This window comes from Cetorhinus maximus, chromosome 2 (assembly GCF_964194155.1).
Source record: "Cetorhinus maximus chromosome 2, sCetMax3.hap1.1, whole genome shotgun sequence".
Lineage (NCBI taxonomy): Eukaryota > Metazoa > Chordata > Chondrichthyes > Lamniformes > Cetorhinidae > Cetorhinus > Cetorhinus maximus.
Window position 1 is genome coordinate 210,070,890 of NC_135880.1, and position 22,346 is coordinate 210,093,235.

Here is a 22,346-nt window from a genome sequence, read left to right on the forward strand (position 1 = left end):
CCTAAAAGTGATGTGGTGCTGCCTGCGAAGGCTGGCACTGATGACCGCGAGTGCTGCCTGAAAAAAGGTTGGGGCAAACAAACCTCAAAGTCCCAAATGAAGTGCAGCTCACCAGGTGCACGTCGCTTATATACAGTTGTGCAATCACGCTGATGTGCCCAGTTGATCCAGCGTGGGGGTATTAGGTTCCTGATGTACGGCAGTGGGAAACGTGGCCCGCCATTAAGGAGTGAAATTGACGATCGCAAACTGGTTTCACAACGGTGAGAAACTGATTTTTGGCTTTCTCCCCATATTGTCCTCCCTGCCCACCATGATGCCCAATACCAACAGGGCTGGAAAATTCCAACCAATGTTTCTGGTCTGTGACCTTTCATCAGAACTGGCCCAGATAGATTCCACTTGGATTCTGTCAATGCCACTCTTAAATGTGAAAATTAGGAGGTGCTTGTGAGCAATCTGAGCAATTTCCCTTCAGCCAAAGGGCTTAGATTTGGCTCTGATTACGTCCTGAGACAGGAATTCCCCATTGTGACTTTCAACAACCATGAGCGCAGATGTTTGTGCATACTTGCCGCTATGCAACTGGAGTGAACTTGAATCAAGAAGGCTGAGAATCAATGGACATTTAGGCCAGAATCTCCTGCCCCCTACAGGAGGCGAGGAAGGAGGCGGACAGGCCTGAAAGCTGGTGGGTTGGCATTAGGGCCGATACCCGATGCCTTTTCACCCTGCCTCCACTTAACTTCCTTAAGTGACAAACCGCTTAAGGGCCTCTTCCCGCCTCCTATGCAATCTTCCCATCTCCAGGCAGGCCTGTCGACATGCAGCCTTCACAACTGGTTAAAATGTGCATGACATCTGCACTAATCTGTGCATGGACTTGGGACAGGGTAGTGGCCACTGACGGCCAACCCCGACCCCCCCGCCCTGCCAATGCAGCCAGCCCCCTTGGCCCCATCTCCCTGCAAGACCCCCCCGACCACACTTGCCTTTTCCCTGGGTCGCTCCACGATATTGGGACTCTGGGGGGTAGTATTCCAGCAGCAGCCACGGCCACCTCCATGGTGCTGCTGAGTACAAGAGCTGCCAGCCTCTGATTGGCCGACAGCTCTTAGCAGGTCATCTTCAGGGGTCCCCAGTTGGGAGGGGGGGCCTGTTGCTGTTCACTTAACTGCCTGATGGGCAGAAGATGCAGTGGGCATTCCTCTTCAAAGTCTGCGCAGGTGACTCACCGCTTTTTCAGGCAGGCATGAGATACCTATAGATTTCCCCTTAGTTCTCAGGGATCGTCAGCATGCAGGCAGGTCAACCGTGCGACAATTTCAACTTAACCCCTCTCTCGAGGGAGCGACTTCTCTAGCCCCCAAAGGAATGTTTCTTTACTTCAGAAGAAAATTCCACCGACCTATTGGCTACTGCAGAAGCTGCTGAAGGATCCTGAGCAAAAAACTTTTGTGAAGGGGTCAGTTTACATATTCAAAGAGCCGAATACTGATTATAGGCACCTAAAAGGAGCCCAACAATTTAACAATGGGATCAGCACCCGTGAGGGAGGGCACAGGCCATCCCACAGCTTCATACACTTTGCGCTCAAAGAATAAACATGTACCATTTTTCCGCCCTGTGAGCCAACGTAAAGCTATTAAAAACATAGATTGTCTTAAATTTCAGCCGAGTGAATTCCTGATTATTGGAACAACCTTTACATTGACCACAAGCTTATAAAAAGCAGGTTTGACTGCTAATATCACGCTGCAGCAGAAAGGGCGCCTTGGACTGCACCGTGTTCCCAGTGTAACTCCACCCACTTGAATGAAGGGTCTGCTGCAGTGTCACTGATTGCTCTGCTTCCCATGTTCAGTTGCTTAAAACGATCAAATATGTCTGGATTCCTCCCTTTAGTTCAACTGGGCCTCATACCATGACACCCAGCGTGACACTTTAAAAAGAAACAACAAATTTTTACTGCCTTATTCTGTTTCTTTAAAGACAAATTAATTCAGTCATACTTCACCAAAGTAGCTAAAATAGTGGATGAATGAGAACATCTGGATTTTATGACTGGCAAACTACAATATGAATCTAATTACCTATGTTCTAGTTTATCTGCACAAAGAAAATTTTGTGGCTTAATTATAATGCTTTGCTTAATTACAGTTATTACTAATGAAGTTTCAACTCATTTTAATTTACCATCTAAATTTGGATATAATTAAATTGATGTAGCTGTAGCTTCTGATCTTTTATAGTTGGACACTAACAATGAATATTGCTCAGGTACTACAGGGAAGGATGTGTAAGAGTTGGCATGAATTAAACATTTTTGGGAGATAATTCTTTGAAGTTATTTCATGTTTTTTATTTCGATGAATGTTGTAACATTAGACCACAAGCAGTTGAATGGAACTGTACGTATTACATTCCTGTTCCAATTTGATCAAGCAGAATACAGGTCTATATATACATTCACAGAAAGTTCAGTTGGCAACCAGAAGACATGGTCTCCATCAGGGTAAACCAAAGAATGATAAAATCTGCCTTCATGGTGTGTCTCCATTATGTGTATAGATGCTTTTTTCACTTAATCTCCATGTATTCTGCTACATTTCTGTAGCATTCATAGCACACTTACAGATTACAATTGTTCTCTCCAGACCTGATGGCCTGTTGTTGGATGCTGTCTGCCTTGGAGCATCAGTTCCTAATTTTGGACAGTCACCACTTAATATTTTTTGAGGCATGAACCATCTTGTGTGTGTACAATGTAAGAGAGCTTTTGGAAACAGCTACGGCCTTCTAGTACGTAGGCATCATCACTGCAAGCTTTGGTATCAGCAAACTGGAATAGACTTAAATACAACAAAATTATCATCAAGCATCCTTGCAATCTGTTTTAAAATTCGCTTTCATTCATCAGACATATTTCCACCCACCACTGTTATTATTTCTTGAAGTTGCTTATTTTTAGAAATATAGCTGATTTAGACTCAACTCAAAACACTATTCATCACATCTAACAGCACTGATGATTGTGTGGGTAATTTATTGTACTAATTTTTGTACGATTCCGTTAAATTTCGTTCAGAAGTCAATCATTACACAAACTTGTTCCATGATGAAATGTGAGCGGTACCATTTAAGATTTGCCTCTTTAAAGTGCTTCAATTATATGTTTGCAAGTGTCAGCAGTCTTAAATATCATTAGCGTGAGCAGCATTTCATCTTGAATTGAAGGAGGCATTTTTTTTTTTAGCTAACACCAAGCCCGTCGCGAAAAGAAGTTAAACGTTGTTATTGTTGCTCCTTCTCACTACTGATATTACATAAATAAACTGGCAATTTTCAAGTTCTACTAGTTAAAAATAACTCTATCATGTGTACTGTATTTATGTATATGTAAGAGATAATTGGTTACAAGTTATACAAGACACTATTCTGTACAGCTGGTTTGTTGGCTTTTTGAGCTGCAATAGCAATGTTTGATTAGAATTTACCCGTTGCCCTCTTCCATTAAATGATCAGTAATTTATTTTAAAATTTTTGACATTATCACTGTGCAGCAGGAATGATAAAGTGTAGCAGAGATGGTATGATGATGGATTAGAGGTTAATAATTATGATAAATATGTAAGGGCTGAAAATATATGGAATCAATAAAATTAGTTTTCTGCAATAGTGGAGCTCTGAAAAGTAAGCTATAGGTTATTAAATTATTAATAACCAATAACTTTGTGACGAATGGTATTCATGGGCAATGTACAACTTGTGACAAATTTACACAAATTGCTTTGTAGCAATATCCTGTAGGTGAGGATTATACCCAATTCACAAAGCTTATCAAGAAATGTATTTTTGTCCCACTTAACAGCCTTTATGCCTTCTGCTTTCTAACACTGATTCTGTTAGGGTGCTGCATACCCCAAGAACACCATGTGCATTAAAACAATCTTCTAATATCTCCCTTCATTCTTTTGCTGACAATCTTAAAATTGTACCACTCCCACCAAACCATTGTAACATTTTAGCATTTCCGTGCGATCTTGGCTTGAATTCTGTCGGGCCGATGGGGGTCACCCAGCCGGAGAATCAGCAGGGAACCCCCATCAGTTCCATTGGAGTGGCATGACGGAATCAAGTGCCCTTCAAGCACTTCAACGGCCACCATCAGGTCTTCCCTGTCTTTAAGTCCCTGGCAGCGGAAGTCCTGCCTACTGACAGCTGCTGGCCAATCAAAGGCCGGCAACTGCCCATGTCGCCAATGCCAGCGGAAACAGAGGCAGCCGGTGGCAATGCACCCACCAGAGGTCCACGAGCCTTGTGGGATACCAGACCAAAAGTGAGTGAAGGCAGGGTTGGGATCGCAGGATTGTCAGTGGCAAGGGTAGGGGGTTAGATTTCAATACTGACCCCTCCCCACTTGCAAATGCTGGGTCCCTCAATCAGGCAGAATGCCTGACTAGGAGGACTCCCTGGGAGGCCACTGGTAAATCCAGCTCTGTTTCTAAGGACTTTCTACATACATGAAGCCTTACCTCACTGGTATCACTTAGGAAATCTGTTATATACGCTTTGCTAACAGGAATATAATCTTTTTGCACAAATATATTTTATTCACAGTATCGAAAAGAACATTACAAAATATTTCAAATTGGCCATCACAGAGAGTGCAATAATATTCAAGATTTCTGCATAGATCATGTTGCACTCTGAGGTGCTTCAATACAATAAAAGGAACATTACTAACATTTCAAAATGGTCATTATAGAAATTACAATGATATTTAAGTTTTCTACCTAGCAGGGATATGAAAATGAGCCGACAAGCCTGCCCGACATTCATGCTTGCTGAAGCATCATGATCAGATACTCCCAACATCCCCATAACCCCGCACTCTCCCCGACCCCCCAAATCCCTCCTCACCCCTCTTAGCTATGCTGGGAAATACCTAGTCATTTCCTGAGAAGAATAAAAATTTAGATAAACCTAAGACCAATAACAGAAACGATAGACTGGAAAATTCCTCTTCAACCCCATCAGGTGATTGAAAGCATTCCAGGAGATTCTATTTGCTATGCATATGTTATTTGTAAATCTACATACTTTCTATATGATTCGATCCTTGTTCCAGTAAGAGACCATTGTAGCTCCCTCTTAAATGCATACAGTGTCAGTACCTACCACACCAGCCACTGATGCATTCCAGAGGTTCGCTACTCTCTGGGAAAAGAAGAATCGCCCAATAGCCAGTCTGTTCCTACTCGCTCAATCCCATCTCCTCCCCAATTTGTCAAACTGGGATGATATAGCAATAGATCCACTACACAGCCCTCTGCTACATTACATCAGAGACTACACTTCAAAGATACTTCATTGGCTGTAAAGCATTTTGTGACATCCTGAAGTTGTGAAAGGTGCTGTATAAATGCAAGTCTTTCTTTGAGTCTTACATATGAACACATGAATTAGGAACAGGAGTAGGCCACTTGGCCCCTTGAGCCTTCTCTGCCATTCAATAAGATCATGGCTGATCTGATTGTAACCTGCCTAACCCCAATAACCTTTCACCCCATTGTTAATCAAGAATCTATCTACCTCTGCCTTAAAAATATTCAAAGACTCTGTTCCCACCGCTTTTTCAGGAAGGGAGTTCCAAAGACACTCTACACTCTGAGAGAAATAAATTTTCCTCATCTCTGGCTTAAATGGGCAACCCCTTATTTTTAAACAATTACCCCTAGTTCTAGATTCTTCCACATCCACCCTATCAATACCCTTCAGGATCTTAAAGGTTTCAACCAAGCCACCTCTTACCCTTCTAAACACCAGTTTAGAGACAAGCCCAGCCTATCCAACATTTTCTTATAAGGCAACCGACCCATTCCTGGTATTAGTTTAGTAAACCTTCTCTGAACTACTAATGCATTTGCATCCTTGCTTAAATAAGGAGATCAATACAGTACACAGTGCTGCAGATGTGGTCTCATTAGGGTCTTGCACAACTGAAGCATAACCTCCATACTTTTATATTCAATTTCACTCACAATAAATAATACTCTGTTGGTTTTCCTAAATACTTGCTGTATCTGCACACTAGTCTTTTGTGATTCATGCATCAGGACACCCAGATCCCTCTGAATCTCAGAGCTCTGCAATCTCTCACCATTTATATAATATGCTTCTTTATTATTCTTCCTACCAAAATGGACAATTTCACACTTTCCCACATTACACTTGCCAGAGCTTTGCCAATTCACTTGACCTATTTTTGTCCCTTTGTAGCCTCATTATGTCCTCTTTACAACTTACTTTCCTACCTATCTTTGTATCATCAGCAAATCTAGCAACCATAGCTTCAGTACCTTCACCCAAGTCATTTATATAAATTGTAAAAAATTGAGGCCCCAGCACTGATCCCTGTGGCACACCCTGCCATCCAGAAAAAACCCATTTACGCCTACTTTGTGTTTCCTGTTAGCTAGCCAATCTTCGATCCATGCCAATATATAACCCTCTACAAATTGAGCTTTAATTTTCCACAATAACTTTTGATGTGGCACCTTATCAAATGCCTTCTGGAAATCTAAATGCAGTGCATCCACCATTTCCCCTTTACACATGTGACTCCTTTAAAGAACCCCAATAAATTGGTTAAACATGATTTCTTTCTCACAAAACCATGTTAACTCTGTCTGATTGCTTGAATTTTTCTAATTGCCCTGCCATAACGTCTTTAACAATAGCTTCTAACATTTTCCCAATGACAGATGTTAAGCTGACTGGCCTTTCTTTAGTCATCTTCCTCTCGGCCGTCTTCCTCTCAGCCGTCTTCTTTGCTCTCTGTCTTCCTTGCTGTCTGTCGTTCTGTCTTTCTTTCATTGTTTTTATAAAGCTCCAGCTCTATGCCACTCCGAAGTGACCAGATCCAGCTATTTAAACCTATCTGAATAACTAAGGTTCTTTAAACTAGAAATCATTTTGTAGGATTTTTCCAAGACTACGTCATATTGTTGATGCTATGAATTCCTATCCTACCTAGAAGGAAATGCAAATGAGAAAAGTGAGGGTAATGATGCCCTTGACTATGTCGCTATGTTGCAGGTTGGCTGCAAGTCTCCTGACAGAAGATGGTACAACTCTCCAACTGGTTCCAACCAGGGCCCAAGGGCAGGGTCACATTCGACCTTGTTGTTTGAATTCTTTAAACTAAGTTTTCTAATGTCATGCATAAGATTTCTTAAGGGCTACCAAAAGGACCATTCAGAAGATGGGCTGGCATTTTACGGCCCCGTCACAGCGGGGCAGGGCTGTAAAGTGCGGCGAGCCATTCTAAACCCCATTAACTTTGGCAGGACTGTAAAATTCTATTCATGGTATGCTCATGTGAATCAGGCGGACGCCCACTTCCAGAGTTCCTGGCTCTCGCTCGCCCATTCCATGCCAGTACCATCAATCAGAGTAGAAAATTAGTTTTGTAATGTTTTTTAGTATTTTGAATGATAGGAAATGAAAAGCTTCAGTGCATTAAAAAATCTTACCAGCCTGTGTTTCGCTGATTCTCAGATGCTCCAAAGCTGCAAGGCACAGTGACTGTTTACACTTGGGAGGGAAACCCTGTAAATATCACCTGTGAGGTTCTTGCTCATCCTCATGCTCTTGTAACCTGGTTTAGAGATGGACAGCAGTTACCGAGCTCCAACTACAGCAGTATAAAGATCTACAACACACGATCCACCAACTACCTTCAGGTAAGAGAATTAAAATGAAAGGTTTTAATTGCAGAATAAAGTATTTGTGATATTTTTGGCTAGGCAGGGTAGATTGAGAATACAGACTATTCTCAAGGCTTTACTGTAGGCTTCTGAAGATTATTTTGGAGAATTCAAATCAACAAGAATAAAATGTAGTTATTGGATATGGACTTAGAAAATCTATTGCATTAATTTTGAATACTATGAAATTAGATGTACCAGATTATTTTTTCAAATGCTTCATCAAAAAGTGTGTGTGTGTATTTTTTTATAAAATAGTTATTTTTGGCTTTGTGGTATGAGTGGAACTTAACTGATTTCTAAGAGTCAGGTACAAGAGTTTTTGGGGATAATCATTTCCTTGTTTGCTAATTTTGTGAAAAGTTGAATGAGTTTACTTCTTTGCTAAAATTACCAATGGAGGAAAAAAAACACTCTATATACTCTCTTCAGATCAGTTTTAACAGCCACACAACTTTGTGTGGCTAGTGGAACATGACACGTTGTTTTGAAGACCCTGGTTGTTTTCTGTCCAATGTGTAATCAGCTACAAATGGGCAGAATTTGGCAAGGTAAAAGCAAAATACTGCAGGTGCTGGAAATCTGAAACAAGGACAGAAACTGCTGGAAAAACTCAGCAGGTCTAACGGCATCTGTGGAGAGAAAAACGGAGTTAGCATTTTGAGCCTGTATGACTCTTCTTCAGAGCCAAAGAGAAGTAAAAATGTGATGAAATTTATACTGCTTAAGGTGGGGGTGGAGCAGGTGAAACTGTATAGAAGGCCAGCGATAGGTGGAGGAGGCAAAGGAGAGATTGGCAAAGATGTCATGAACAAAAGGACAAAAGGGTGTTAATGGTAGTGGTACTGGCTAAAGGAGGTGCTGATGGTGGCATTAAGGTCAGAAAGCAGAATGTGATAATAGCAGGATGAGGGTAAGTAATCTGAAGAGAACAACATTAACAAGTGACAGATGGCCCCAGTGGGGGTGGGGTAGGGGAGGGGATGGTGGTGGGGAAAAAGATCAAAAATAGGATAAAAGGTGGGGATAAAACTGTGAATAAAAAAAATGAAAAAAATGTTCCCCAGTTTGTGTTGGGCTTCACTGGAATATTGCAGCAGGCCAAGGACGGACATGTGGGCATGAGAGCAGGATGGTGTGTTGAAATGGCAAGCGAAAGGAAGGTCTGGGTCATGCTTGTGGTCAGACCGAAGGTGTTCCGCAAAGCGGTCACCCAGCCTGCGTTTGGTCTCCCCGATGTAGAGGAGACCGCATTGGGAGTAGCGAATGCAGTAGCCCAAATTGAAGGAGTGGAAGTGAAATGCTGCTTCACTTGAAGGATTGTTTGGGCCCTTGGATGATGAGGAGAGAGGAGCTAAAGGGGCAGGTGTTGCACCTTCTGCGATTTCATGGGAAGGTGCCGTGGGAGGGGGATTAGGTGTTGGGGGTGATGGAGGAACTCTCTCCTCCGTCATCACCCCCTTTTTAATATTTTTTATCCGCTTATTTTTATTTTTACTTATTTTCATTTTTATTCCATTTTTTATTCATTGTTTTACCCCCACCTTTTATCCTATTTTCAATTTTTTTCCCCCAGCCCCCACTAAGGCCATTGGGCACTTGTTCATGTTATTCTTTCCAGATTACTTACCCTTATCCTGCTATTACCACATTCTGCTTTCTGACCTTAATGCCACCATCTGCACCTCCTTTAGCCAGTACCACTACCATTAACAGCCCTTTGTCCTTTTGTCCATGACATCTTTGCCAGTCTCTCCTTTGCCTTCACCTATCACTGGCCTTCTATCCAGCTTTACCTGCTCCACCCCCCTCCCCCACCCTCTTAAACAGTATAAATTTCATCACATTTTTACTTCTCTTTAGCTCTGAAGAAGAGTCATATGGACTCGAAACGTTAACTCTGTCTTTCCCTCCACAGAAGCCGTTAGACCTGCTGAGTTTTTCCAGCATCTTCTGTTTTTGTTTCAGAATTTGGCAAGGTATTGCTAGCATTCACATTCTGGCTACAGTGTTCACAAGTCACTCAATCCAGAAACCCAGTTAAATTCTGTAAATTATGGAGCATTAGCAAGATCTGGAACATAGCCAAGGCATGATTTTATGCTTGTTACTGGGCCTCAGATGCCTGGTTCTGAGTCTGATTCGACAACAATTGATGGAACTGCAAGGACATGGCCAGGCTGAATTGCAATAGGCTCATCAATGACCAGATGGCCCATTGACATTCTCTGGTCATGCAGGAAAAATGTCATCTCGGCAGGTTATTGGGAGCTGCCATTGCCTGAAAAGTTGAACGATTATCCCCTGACCCATGTATACTTTCAGGAGTGGAGGAGTAAGCAGAGAAAATTGAAGATTTAAAAAGTAAGCTTTGATCCATGTGGTCCATAATAATTATAATAAAGTTTGTATTTAATTACTAATGTGTAGCTGCATACCCTTCCTCTAGGTAACTCCTGATTCAGAAAATGACTTTGGTCCCTACAACTGTACAGCAAGCAACCGTGTAGGCATGGAATCCAAAGAGTTTATCCTAGTGCAAGCTGGTAGGTATTAGTTTTGCAGCTTTATTTTATCCAGAGGACGTTCAATCATCCAAATGTATTCTAATTGGAATTCTCCACAACAGCTTATTGGAATAAAATGCAAATAGTGTACATCATGAATTTGTGGACTTTTTGTATGCAATGCACTTTGCTGAGTAGATACAGTTATCATTGGCACATGGGATCTTCTTTCAGAACACTTTACATGAATGGTATGTTTTTAACAATGGCTTCGGAAACTGGACAGTACACTATGTTGACTCAAAGTCATATCACTTCTGGGACTGTCCAGTTTAGACAGAAAATGGAGTAGGAATAAATGGGTCACACTCAGGATGGCAGTCCATGACTAGTGGGATACCAGAAGGATCAGTGCTTGGGGCCCCAGCTATTCACAATCCATATCAATGATTTGGCCGTGGAGATCAAATGTAATACTTTCAAGTTTGTTGATGACACAAAACTAGGTGGGAATGTGAGTTGTGTGGAGGATGCAAAGAGACTTCAAGGGGATTTAGACAGGCTGAGTGAGTGGGCAGATGGAATAAAATGTGGTAAAATGCCATGTTATCTATTTTGGTAGGAATAACAGAAATGCGGAGTATTTCTTAAATGGTGAGAGATTGGGAGGTGTTGATCTCCAAAGGGACCTGGGTGGCCTTGTTCACAGGTCACTAAAAGCTAACATGCAGGTGCAGCAAGCAATTAGGCATGTTGGCCTTTATTACAAGAGGATTTGAGTATAGGAATAAAGAAGTCTTGCTACAATTCTACAGAGTCTTGGTGAGACTGCACCTAGAGTATTGTGTACAGTTTTGGTCTCCTTACAAAAGAAAGGATATACTTGCCATAGAAGGAGTGCAACGGAGGTTCACCAGACTGATTTCTGGGATGGTGATATTGTCCTGTGAGGAGAGATTGAGTAGATTGAGCCTGTGTTCTGTAGAATTTAGAAGAATGAGAGGTGATCTCATTGAACCATACAAACTTCTTATAGGGTTCAACAGGGTAGATGCAAGAAGGATGTTTCCCCTGGCTGGGGAGTCTAGAACCAGGAAACACGGTCTCAGAATAAGAGGTAGGCCATTTAGAACTGAGATGAGGTGGAATTTCTTCACTCAGCATAGTGAATCTGTGTGTACCGCAGATTGTTATAAATTCGATGTTCACTCATTAGTAAGGAAGAAAGCTGGAGTCAATGGTTTATTTTACATCGGTTTATTCACAAGGCCCAGGAAACATAGGTGCAGACTCCCTTTTCATTCTGTCACGCCCCCAATGGTGGAAACTGGTTCTTAGATATGCTTAGGAATAATACCCTAACCTTTCCCCAGTTAGTAACAGCTGCTGTCACTTACAACTAGAGTGTGCACTTCATTGTGACAGGATTGCACCATTAACACAGAGGGCTGTGGAAGCTCAGTCATCGAGTATGTTCAAGACAGAGATCAATAGATTTCTAGATATTAAAGGTATCGAGGGATATGAGGTTAGTGTGGGAAAATGGTGATCAGCCATGATCTAGTTGAATGGCAGAGCAGACTCGAGGGGCCAAATGGCCTACGCCTACTACTCCTGTTCCTATTTCCTGTGTTCAATGAGATGAATGTTTGTGTTGGCTGTGCGGATCCTCTTGAATGAACTCTAAAATCAGAGTTCATTTGCCAACCACAGAACATAATTTGGCACTAAATTGTGAATGGCATTTAAAGAGATTAATTAAAGTGGAAAAAATTACACCAGTGAAAACATTTTATTTCTGAGATTTTCATTGAGGCAGAGGATAAGGCGCTTTGTATTGCATCTGCCTCAAATGTTCTCAATAGAACAGCTTGCTGCTGACACCATATGACAAAGTGTCTCCTTAGATTACCCCACAAATTCAATTTAAAAACTCACTTTCTGTGAATGCAAACTGATAGCTTCAGAAATCTGAGGTTAGGAGACGTACTTCCACGTACATCATGTTGGCAAGTTGTGAAAAGTTATTACACCAGGAAATGTGGAAGAAAAGTAAAAGCATTCATCCCATCAAGTGTTCTCTTTTAATAAACCATGTCTAATTCCTAGTTTTATGCCTCCCTTGCAACTTATTTAATTTCCTGGAAGCATTAAACAGTCACAGGTAAAACTCCTGAGAAAATTGCAATTTGTTTTCTCTGACACCTGAAGGTAGTTAAGTGAAAGTACTGTGAACCTGTCTCAAAATTACATTCTATGATATTCAATCTTGGCTGGCTGCACCCCACAGAGGTAATTGCTGTTTTCTCAGCAGAACTGGAAACACAATTCTCCATCATCTTTCTCTATTGTTACTGCATTTTTTTTTTAACCAGATTTTACCCAACACGGTCTGAAAGGACTTCATCCATAGAAATCCATTCTGCAGGTTTACTGATTTGGTTGAAGAAAAATGTTTAAAAACCTGTAGTTTTGCTTTTGTTTTTTTTATTCATTTATGGGATGTGGGTGTCGCTGGCAAGGCCAACATTTATTGCCCATCCCTAATTGCCCTTGAGAAGGTGGTGGTGAGCTGCCACCTTTAACCATTGCAGTCCTGGTGGTGTGGGGGACACCCACAGTGCTGTTAGAGAGGGAGTTCCAGGATTTTGACCCGGTGACAGTGAAAGAATGGCGATATATTTCCAAGTCAGGATGCCGAGTGGCTTGAGAGGGAATCTTCCAGGTGATGGTGTTCCCATCTATCTCTTGGCCTTGTCCTTCTAGATGGTAGCGGTTGTGGGTTTGGAAGGTGCTTCCTTAGGAGCCTTGGTGAGTTTCTGCAGTGCATCTTGTAGATGATGCACACTGCTGCCACTGTTCATCAGTGGTGGAGGGAGTGAATGTTTGTGGAAGGGTGCCAATCGAGCAGGATGCTTTGTCCTGGATGGTGTCAAGCTTCCTGAGTGTTGTTGGAGCTGCACTGATCCAGGCAAGCGGAGAGTATTCCTTCACACTCCTGACTTGTGGATGGTGGAAAGTCTTTCGGATGTCAGAAGGTGAGTTACGAGCAGAATTCTCTGCCTCTGACCTGCATTTGTAGCCGCAGTATTTATGTGGCTAGTCCAGTTCAGTTTCTGGTCAATGATAACCCCCGCCAGGATATTGATAGTGGGAGATTCAGTGATGGTAATGCCATTGAATGTCAAGGGGCGATGGTTAGATTCTCTCCTTTTGGAAATGGTGATAACCTGGTACTTGTGTGGTGCAAATGTTACTTGCCATTTGTCAGACCAAACTCGGATATTGTCCAGGTCTTGCTGCATTTGGACATGGACAGCTTCAGTATTTGAGGAGTTGCGAATGGTGCTGAACATTATGCAATCATCTGCGAACATCCCCACTTCTGACCTTTATGATGGAGGCAAGGTCATTAATGAAGCAGCTGAAGATGGTTGGGCCAAGGACACTACCCTGAGGAACTCCTGCAATTATGTCCTGGAACTGAGATATTTAACCTCCAACAACCACATCTTCCTTTGTTCTAGGTATGATTCCCATCGGTGGAGAGTTTTCTCCTTGATTCCCAATGACTCCAGTTTTGCTAGGGCTCCTTGATGCCACAATCGGTCAAATGCTGCTTTGACTCCAAGGGCAGCCACTCTCACTTCACCTCTGGAGTTCAGCTCTTTTGTCTATGTTTGAACCAAGGCTGTAATGAGGTCAAGAGATGAGTGGCCCTGGGGGAACCCAAACTGAGCGTCAGTTAACAGGTTATTGCTAAGCAAGTGCTGCTCGATAACACTGTTGGTGGCCCCTTCCATTACTGATGATCGAGAGTAGACTGATGGGGCGGTAATTGGCTGGGTTGGATTTGTCCTGCTATTTGTGTACAGGACATATATGGACAATTTCCCACATAGCCAGATAGATGCTAGTGTTGTAGCTGTACTGGAATATGCTTGGCGAGGGGCGCAGCCAGTTCTGGAGCACAAGTTTTCAGTACTATTGCTGGAATATTGTCAGGACCCATAGCCTTTGCAGTGTCCAGTGCCTTCAGCCGTTTCTTGATGTCACGTGGAGTGAACCAAATTGGCTGATGGTTGACATCTGTGATACTGGAGGAGGCCGAGATGGATCATCCACTCAACATTTCTGGCTGAAGATTGTTGTGAATGGTTCAGCCTTATCTTTTGCACTGCTGTGCTGGGCTCCTCCATCATTTGAGGATGGGGATATTTGTGGAGCCTCCTCTTCCAGTAAGTTGTTTAATTGTCCACCACCACTCAAGACTGGATGTGGCAGGACTGCAGAGCCTAGATCTGATCCATTGGTTGTGGAACTGCTGAGCTCTATCTATCACTATGTTGTTTGGCACTCAAGTAGCCCTGTGTTGTAGCTTCACCAGGTTGACACATCATTTTTAGGATATGCTTGGTGCTGCTCCTGGCATGCCCTCCTGCACTCTTCTTTGAACCAGGATTGATCCCTTGGCTTGGTGGTAATGATAGAGTGGGCCATGGGGGTTACAGATTGTGTTTGAGTACAATTCTGCTGCCCACAACGCCTCGTGGATGCCCAATCTTGAGTTGCTAGGCCTGTTTGAAATCTATCCCATTTAGCACGGTGGTAGTGGCACTCAACACGATGGAGAGTATCCTCAAAGTGAAAACGGGACTTTGTCTCCACAAGGACTGTGTGGTGATCACGCCTACCTGAACAGTTGCACCTGCTTGATAGCCTATTTTGTGCTCCTGTCCCTTTATGAAGCAGACAAAATTTGAGAGCATTAAAATAATTCAGTTTGAAACAACAAAAGTCTGGATGAGAGTGTCAATGAGAGATTTGCTGAGGTAAGAGTTGGAGATAGAGGATGTTATGAAGGTGGGAGTAAGTGGGATATTGAGGTTGAAAATTCGGTTGAGGGTCAAATATGATGCCAAGGTTGCAATCAGTCTGGTTCAGTATGAGACAGTGACCAGGAACAGGATGAAACCAGTGATGAGGAACATAATCTGATGTCGGGCCACAGTCCTTTATTCTTTCTGATGTTTCATTGGAGAAAATTGCAGTTTAGCCAGGCTAACAACACAGAAAATGAAGGTGGCACAAGAGTTGGGGTAGGTAAAGTCAGATGTTGTCAGCATGCATGTGGAATCTGATGTTATACCTTTGGATGATGTCATCAAGGCACAGCATGTAAATGGGAAATAGAAGGCGGGGAGGGTGTGGTGCAATGTTAGATCCTGGGCAGACTGCAGAGATACTGTGTGGGGGCAGGAAGAGAAGCCGTTGCAGAAGATTCGCTTGCTGTGACTGGATAGGTTAGAGTGAAGCCAGGCAAGGGCAGTCCCTTTCAGTTGGACAGCAGAGGAGAGACCGATTTAAAAGGGAGGGGATCAGGATTCTCCCATTTCAGGTTCAGTATTTTGTGGTATCAAATAATATGGATACCAGGAAGGGATGTTGGATAGTCATCAGTATAGTGGGAATAGAGTCCTTAGAGCAACTGATGTCTCTTGGGCATGCTGAGCTCAGGGAGGACATGACAGGCGATAGAGAACCTGGAGAAACATACAGGTTCAAGACTGGTGCAAGGTGGAACCTTGAGAGAGCCTTTGCTTGGTGTTGAGGGAGAGATGCAGCAGAGGTAGCTGAATGGATGACCAACCATAATGAAAAACTGGTTATGAGCTCCTCTCATTTAAAGCAAAGTGCGGTGGGGGGATATGGGGGAGTGAAGGGGAGAGAGGGGTTTAAGAAGTCAGTAGGTAGTGGTAAAAAGAAGTCAGGGGCTCTACTTGCATTTCAGGATGATCTTGGAGCAGTAAGCAGTTTTGAACAAAGTGAGTGCAATCTGATTAATGTTTGTTGTGGTCTGGCCAAGCCTAGCAATAAATGTTTGAACTCACTTCATGTAATCAACTTCTGAACAGCTCTTCTACAGTGGAGAACTTATTCCCTTGTGCATCCTTTGTTTATTTAAAGGGTGCAAATTTTCTAAGCACATAGCGGTGGTTTAAATATTGAACAACATGAAAGCCTATGAGGTGCATCTGCATTAGACAAAAATTCATTTACAATGGACTCTGCAGGGATTGAAAGAAAATGTTTATTTTCAGTGAAAATGTCTATGTGCAGTGCTTATTTCAAACATTGATGTTATTACAGTGCTGTAGAACCCATATTTCTGCTTGTGGGAGATTTCACACAGTACATAAGAACTGCTAAGTAAACCAGACATGCTAAATCACATCAGGAAGAAAAATTGCTTGTCAGCAGTAAGATCACGAAAGCTGAACTATTGCAAGCGCTGTCAATAGAGCACTATTACTTGATGCTCAGCAGCTTGTGCTGTGGTTGATAAAGCAATAATATTTGTGTATGTGATCTTCAGGTTTATATATAGAGGTTTACCTATTCCTTGCTCTTACCGATAGAGAATTAAAATAGATGAGGCATATGTTCAAATGAATAACTGTTTTGTCAGTAACAAATGGTTAGGGATAGATTTTTCTCATTTTGTTTGAGTAGAAGGTGGACTCACCACTTAATACTCATGCTCTCTTTCACAGAAATTAGTTGATGGAAGGAAATATATGCATTGTTCTTAGAAATTAGGCAGATCCTTAAAAGTATTTAGCAAAATGGCAACAAACACATTATTCTTGTGGAGTAAGTGGTTTCCTAATGGTTATCATTCACTTTGAATTGGAGTCAAGGTTGTACTGTATCTTCAACTTGGAAGATAGTGTAAAGTAGTAGAAACATTCACAGGCTGATTAACAGCCTGAAAGGCCAAGATGTGAATGCTTCTTCCATGGTCGTAACTATCCTTATCCTGCACATAGGGTGATTAGCCCTTCATGGGAGGTGAGTTCATAAAACCTGTGTAATCGAGACGGCAGCATCCACACCCACTGGACTCATGTGTCCCTCTGGTTGTCAACCCAGAATTGCTCACTAGGACTATTTGGAGTGGAGACTGCACCCTGTACCTTCTAATGCAGAAGTAGGAATGCTACCAGTAAGCTAAATTCTCTCTCCATTGGAAAGGCAAGAAATTCAGATACCAAGTGAAATTCTAGTAATATAAATCTTTCATTTACTGGTTTATCACCAGGCTTTGCTTCTTGATCTTAAGACTCCATGTATATCCTTTAGCAACAAAGACCAAGTTGGTAAATGCTGGGTGAGATTGATGATGGCCAATTGCAAAATTAACTTGATATTTCTTTAAGGAGGGGACTTTTCATGGGTTATGTGCTTTTTACAAATGTTAGAGGTAAGAAAATGTAGGTGTGTCTAGTTTTCAGGAACTCGAATCATTAAAACAAGTATTTTATAAGCTCTCTCTCCTTTATCAATCTCTCCTTTGCCCCCACCTATTGCTGGCCTTCTATCCAGCTTCATCTGCTGCACCCCCCTTAAACAGTATAAATTTCATCACATTTCCATTTCCCTTTATCTCTGAAGAAGGTTCACATAGACTCAAAACATTGACTCTCTCTCTCCACAGTTGCTGCTAGACCTGAGTTTTTCCAGTATTTTCTGTTTTTGTTTCAGATTTCCAGCATCCGCTGTATTTTGCTTTTATTTAAAATCTTTTTCTAATTGTTCCAGAGACCCCATCTGCTCCAACAGTCCTGGATACCATACCGTATTCCAGCACTGTACAGGTCAAGGTAGAAGAACCAGAATCAACTGGTGGTGTGCCAATTCTGAAATACCTGGTGGAATGGAAAGTCAAGGATAGTGAAGAATGGTTCACAAAGAATGCTGATGCAAGGGAAGGTAAGTTGAGAAAGACAACAGCAACATGGGAGTCATGAGCTGTGAACTTGATCACACAACTTCTGTCCTTTGAAGGAACTCCTGAATGAAGGGCACTGTTTCACACGATGGGAGTGAATATCAGTTGGAGAATCATCCCTGATTTCTCTCATACTTCCTGTGCAAAGCCCATTCCTATCAACACTGGAAAAAAGCCTTAAAGCAATTTTCTTGTCAACCAATCCACATGCCAAATTGTACACAGCAAGAGATGTTCTAAAAATGATTCTGTAGGCACAAAACAGTCTATGATTCACTGGGGCCAAGAAATTTAATGGTACCATGTCTGTTTATTTGGGTGCTTAAGCCTCCAATGCAGCAAGCAAGTGTTCAATCCTTTCACATATTTAAATTGATATTGGATTGCCCAGAATAAACCAACAAAGGAATAAATCAACATTACCCACTCTTCCTGATCCCAGTCTCCACTAACCAGCGTTCCAGATCCTGGCCACTGCTGCCTTTCTTTCCCAGTCACCTGCCCTCCCTCCACTACCTGTTCCCCTTTATGGAAAGTCACAAGAATTGCTGCTTGTGTTGTGGTGACCAGAGCTTTGAATCCCCTTCTCCTATGAGATGCCTTGGGATGCCCATTAGGCACCTTGTTGGCTCGATGATGATGAGGCCTGAGGCACAGTATTGTATGCACCTTGGGTCTATCCATTCGTATGCAGGGATTGTTCTCTTGCTCCCTGTATGCCCATTTTTTGGGACATGATTGAGTTTCTGGGCCCTAATATGCCATTATTGTTATGTGAGCCTTCACACCGTGTTGGAAGCCGATTCTATCATATGGAACATCACAGCCAAGCTGATTTAGTCCACAGCACATGCACTTCCAGCAGAAATTTACTGGGAAGTGTTCAAGAACATTGGTGAATTTTTCCCTCGCTACTTGGAGAATAATAACACTAAATGTAGTGTCTCTTTTGTTACTTCAGTTTAGATTGGCAAGCTCAGTGCAGATTGGGCATCATGCCTGGATGCTTCTTGACTGTAATGCTCATCTGCTGCCTGGAGAAATTGTCTGAATTTTTTGAGGAGCTACAAAATATCTTTGAATAACAAAATATAATGAAATGTTCTTATAAAATAAAAGATTTAGATTTGGTACTGCATGTTGAGACATTTGCGCTAGTTCGTTTTATTATCATCACAGATTGTGAGCAGGAGTGATGAGCTCAGGGGATGCCATGTACTAGCTCTTGACCTCCATAAATGAAAGGTGTCCCATGACTCAGAATGTATCATCTGTACCCTACCTGTTGACATATTTTTAAGTATCCAATTTATATTTAATTCTTGAGCTTATACATAGGTGTGAATATATAAAAATATAGGCATGGTATGCTCTCAATAAATACACAATTATTGGCATATTGAGATAATTGGATATAAGTGATTAAATAGAAAAATGATATAAATATTCAATGGGGTTGATTTTAACTCGAAATATCAAGTGTTCTCATTTTAATTTGTTTAAAAGTATTTGCACGAAAATAATGCAACCTGTAATTGATGGAAAACGTGAGGAATAATGGGGATAGTTATATAATTGCACAAAAACATATCTGGCATCATAATTCTAGAGAGTTATGAAGAAGGTCCTGTTTGGCATTAGATGGTAATATCCTAGATACTCAAAAAAGGAAGCAAAATACTTCACGGAAATTAGAGAGATAGGAGTCCAATCCAGATAATCCTCATTTATAAAGCTTTCCATTATAAAGTATCCCTGTCAGACAGCCTTTCTAATTATTCTGCTACTTTTTTTTTTTGTTTTGGCATTGACTTAGAACAATAAGTAATGCGTCATTATAGTGCTTAAAATGCATAGCTCCTAAAGTGGCTACTAAACCACACAGCAAAGAGATTATGTTGATCCGAAATAATCTGAATAACATTTGAACAGGCCCAAAGATTTTCAGTGTATTCCAGCTATTCTGGCAATTAATTATCTAATACAGTTAAGTTTACTGCTTTGTGTATTTTGTCCTTTACAACCCATTAGAATCCGTTTCTTGGCAACTAGACTAACCAATAGAAATCATACCTTATATCTCAGCCCACATGCATTAAATAAATGGCCTAACATCACTGCTGCTGAATATTTGAAGATCATAGATCTTCAATAAAGTTAACAAGGTTTCATAACATTTAACCTCGAAGGAGCCAATCTTAGCAAGCATCATCAACTCCCTCAGAGAGGCCTAGATTAGCTTCTATCCCTGACAATAAATATTACATGCTATTCCCTTTGTCACGGACATAATTTGTGTTTTATTATTGTCCATGATGTAAGTATTATAATGTGAGGTTAGCGTGTATTTTCTTCCCCTCAGAGTGTTCTCTCAATTTAAATAATTTCCAGCATCAAGCTTTTATAAATTTTAAAATAAAGAAGGCTATTTATTGTCACGCGCTTGCCCCGGAGGTTTTAACGTGACACATCTCACACACTACCAGATAGTGATGAAATAGTGATGAAGGAGGAAACAATACAAGTACAAGTTCCTAGTAGGCTTATAGTTTTTCAATTGAATTGATACTTTCATTGGAGTGGAGGTCTTGAAAAGCAGACAAATCTCAGTAAGCTGTGATGCTTCATGTAGTCGAATTTCCAGGTGGTCAGTTCTTAGTTGAAATTGAAGTCAGACCAACTTGTGGCCGGGGGGTGGGGGGGAGTGGGGGAGGAGGGTGGGGGGGGATGGTGGCGCGATTCCTCCTCCTCCTTTCAAGGTATAGTTGTTTTACCTGGGCTGCCATTGTCTTGCAGCTGCTTTGATTGCTCTTCGGATGATGTTTCTGATCTAAACAGCTTCTGCTGTTGTTTTAAAAATCACAGATAACAAACATGGCTGTCTTAAATCATTAGACCAATTACAAGTTCAAAGTTCTTCTTTCAAGAAAGGATAGTGGGTTGTTTTTCTTCGCAACCTGTGTTTTAGTCTTTCACACGTTGAGAGCTCTTGAAACAGCCAAGGTCGCCTTAATTGAGTGACCCATTCAAATCAAATTACCCTTTGTGCTATTGATGAAAGGTATTCAATGAGTTTCGATGGCTGTGTGGTCCAGGGTGACAAGTTGGCTGATATGTGATAGTCTTAGTCTTGTCCTTGATAATCTTGTTTACAGTTCATCTTTAACAGAAGGATTTGAGAGTTTCACAAGTGGCTGGGATTGTTCATATTTTAATGAGGTATTTGCTTGAGTTTCGGTCCTTTCTGGAGTTGATAATGCCAAAGTTATGTGATGTGTTGTCAGCCATCTGAAATACTTGTGTGTCCATTTAAAAATATATCGTTTTAAAATCTGTAATATCTTCATGCCTGTACTGGGCATGACACCAAATGGATAAATTAAACTAGAATAAGTTGTACTCTGTTCCACAATTCACCTTAATGCATGGTAGACACATTTTTACAGAAGTAACTATTTCAAAAGCCAAACATATCAATTCCCAGAGATAAAAACAAAAAACTGCGGATGCTGGAAATCCAAAACAAAAACAGAATTACCTGGAAAAACTCAGCAGGTCTGGCAGCATCGGTGGAGAAGAATAAAGTTGCTGTTTCGAGTCCTCATGACCCTTCAACAGAACTGAGTAAAATTAGGAGAGGGGTGAAATATAAGCTGGTTTAAGGTGAAGGGGTGGGGGGAGAGAAGTCGGTGGGGGGGGAGGGGGCGGGTGGTTGTAGGGACAAGCAAGCAGTGATGGGAGCAGATAATCAAAAGATGTCACAGACAAAAGAACAAAGAGGTGTTGAAGGTGGTAATATTATCTAAAACAATGTGCTAATTAATGGATGGCAGGACACACAAGGTACAGCTCTAGTGGGGGTGGGGTGAAATCAGACTAACAGGGCATAAAAGGTATAAATTTCACCTCATCTTCCGACTAGGAACTTTACAGCCTTCTGGACTGAATATTGAATTCAACAACTTTAGATCTTGAACTCCCTCCTCCATCCCCACTCCCTTTCTGTTTCTTCCCCCTCCCTTTTGTTTTTTCCAATAATTTATATAGATTTTTCTTTTCCCACCTATTTCCATTATTTTTAAATTTATACCTCACTTCTCCAAATAAAAGGTGTGGCTATGGGTACCCGCATGGGCCCCAGCTGTGCCTGTCTCTTTATGGGGTATGTGGAACATTCCTTGTTCCAGTCCTACTCTGGCCTCCTCCCACAATTCTTTCTCCGGTACATCGATGATTACTTTGGTGCTGCTTCATGCTCTCGTCGGGACCTGAAAA

At 41.7% G+C, this 22,346-nt stretch overlaps 1 protein-coding gene across 13 annotated transcripts in view; it reads left to right on the forward strand.

The window, feature by feature from the left end:
• LOC144669582 (neural cell adhesion molecule 1-like) overlaps positions 1 to 22,346 on the forward strand; it is a 485,847-nt gene that overhangs the window by 353,720 nt on the left and 109,781 nt on the right. For all 13 annotated transcript variants that reach the window (XM_078532174.1, XM_078532088.1, XM_078532100.1 and 10 more), the window contains 3 exons: positions 7,564 to 7,748; positions 10,222 to 10,318; positions 17,882 to 18,052. In XM_078532174.1, the coding sequence (XP_078388300.1) occupies positions 7,564 to 7,748; positions 10,222 to 10,318; positions 17,882 to 18,052 (453 nt within the window). The remainder of the gene's footprint in view (positions 1 to 7,563; positions 7,749 to 10,221; positions 10,319 to 17,881; positions 18,053 to 22,346) is intronic.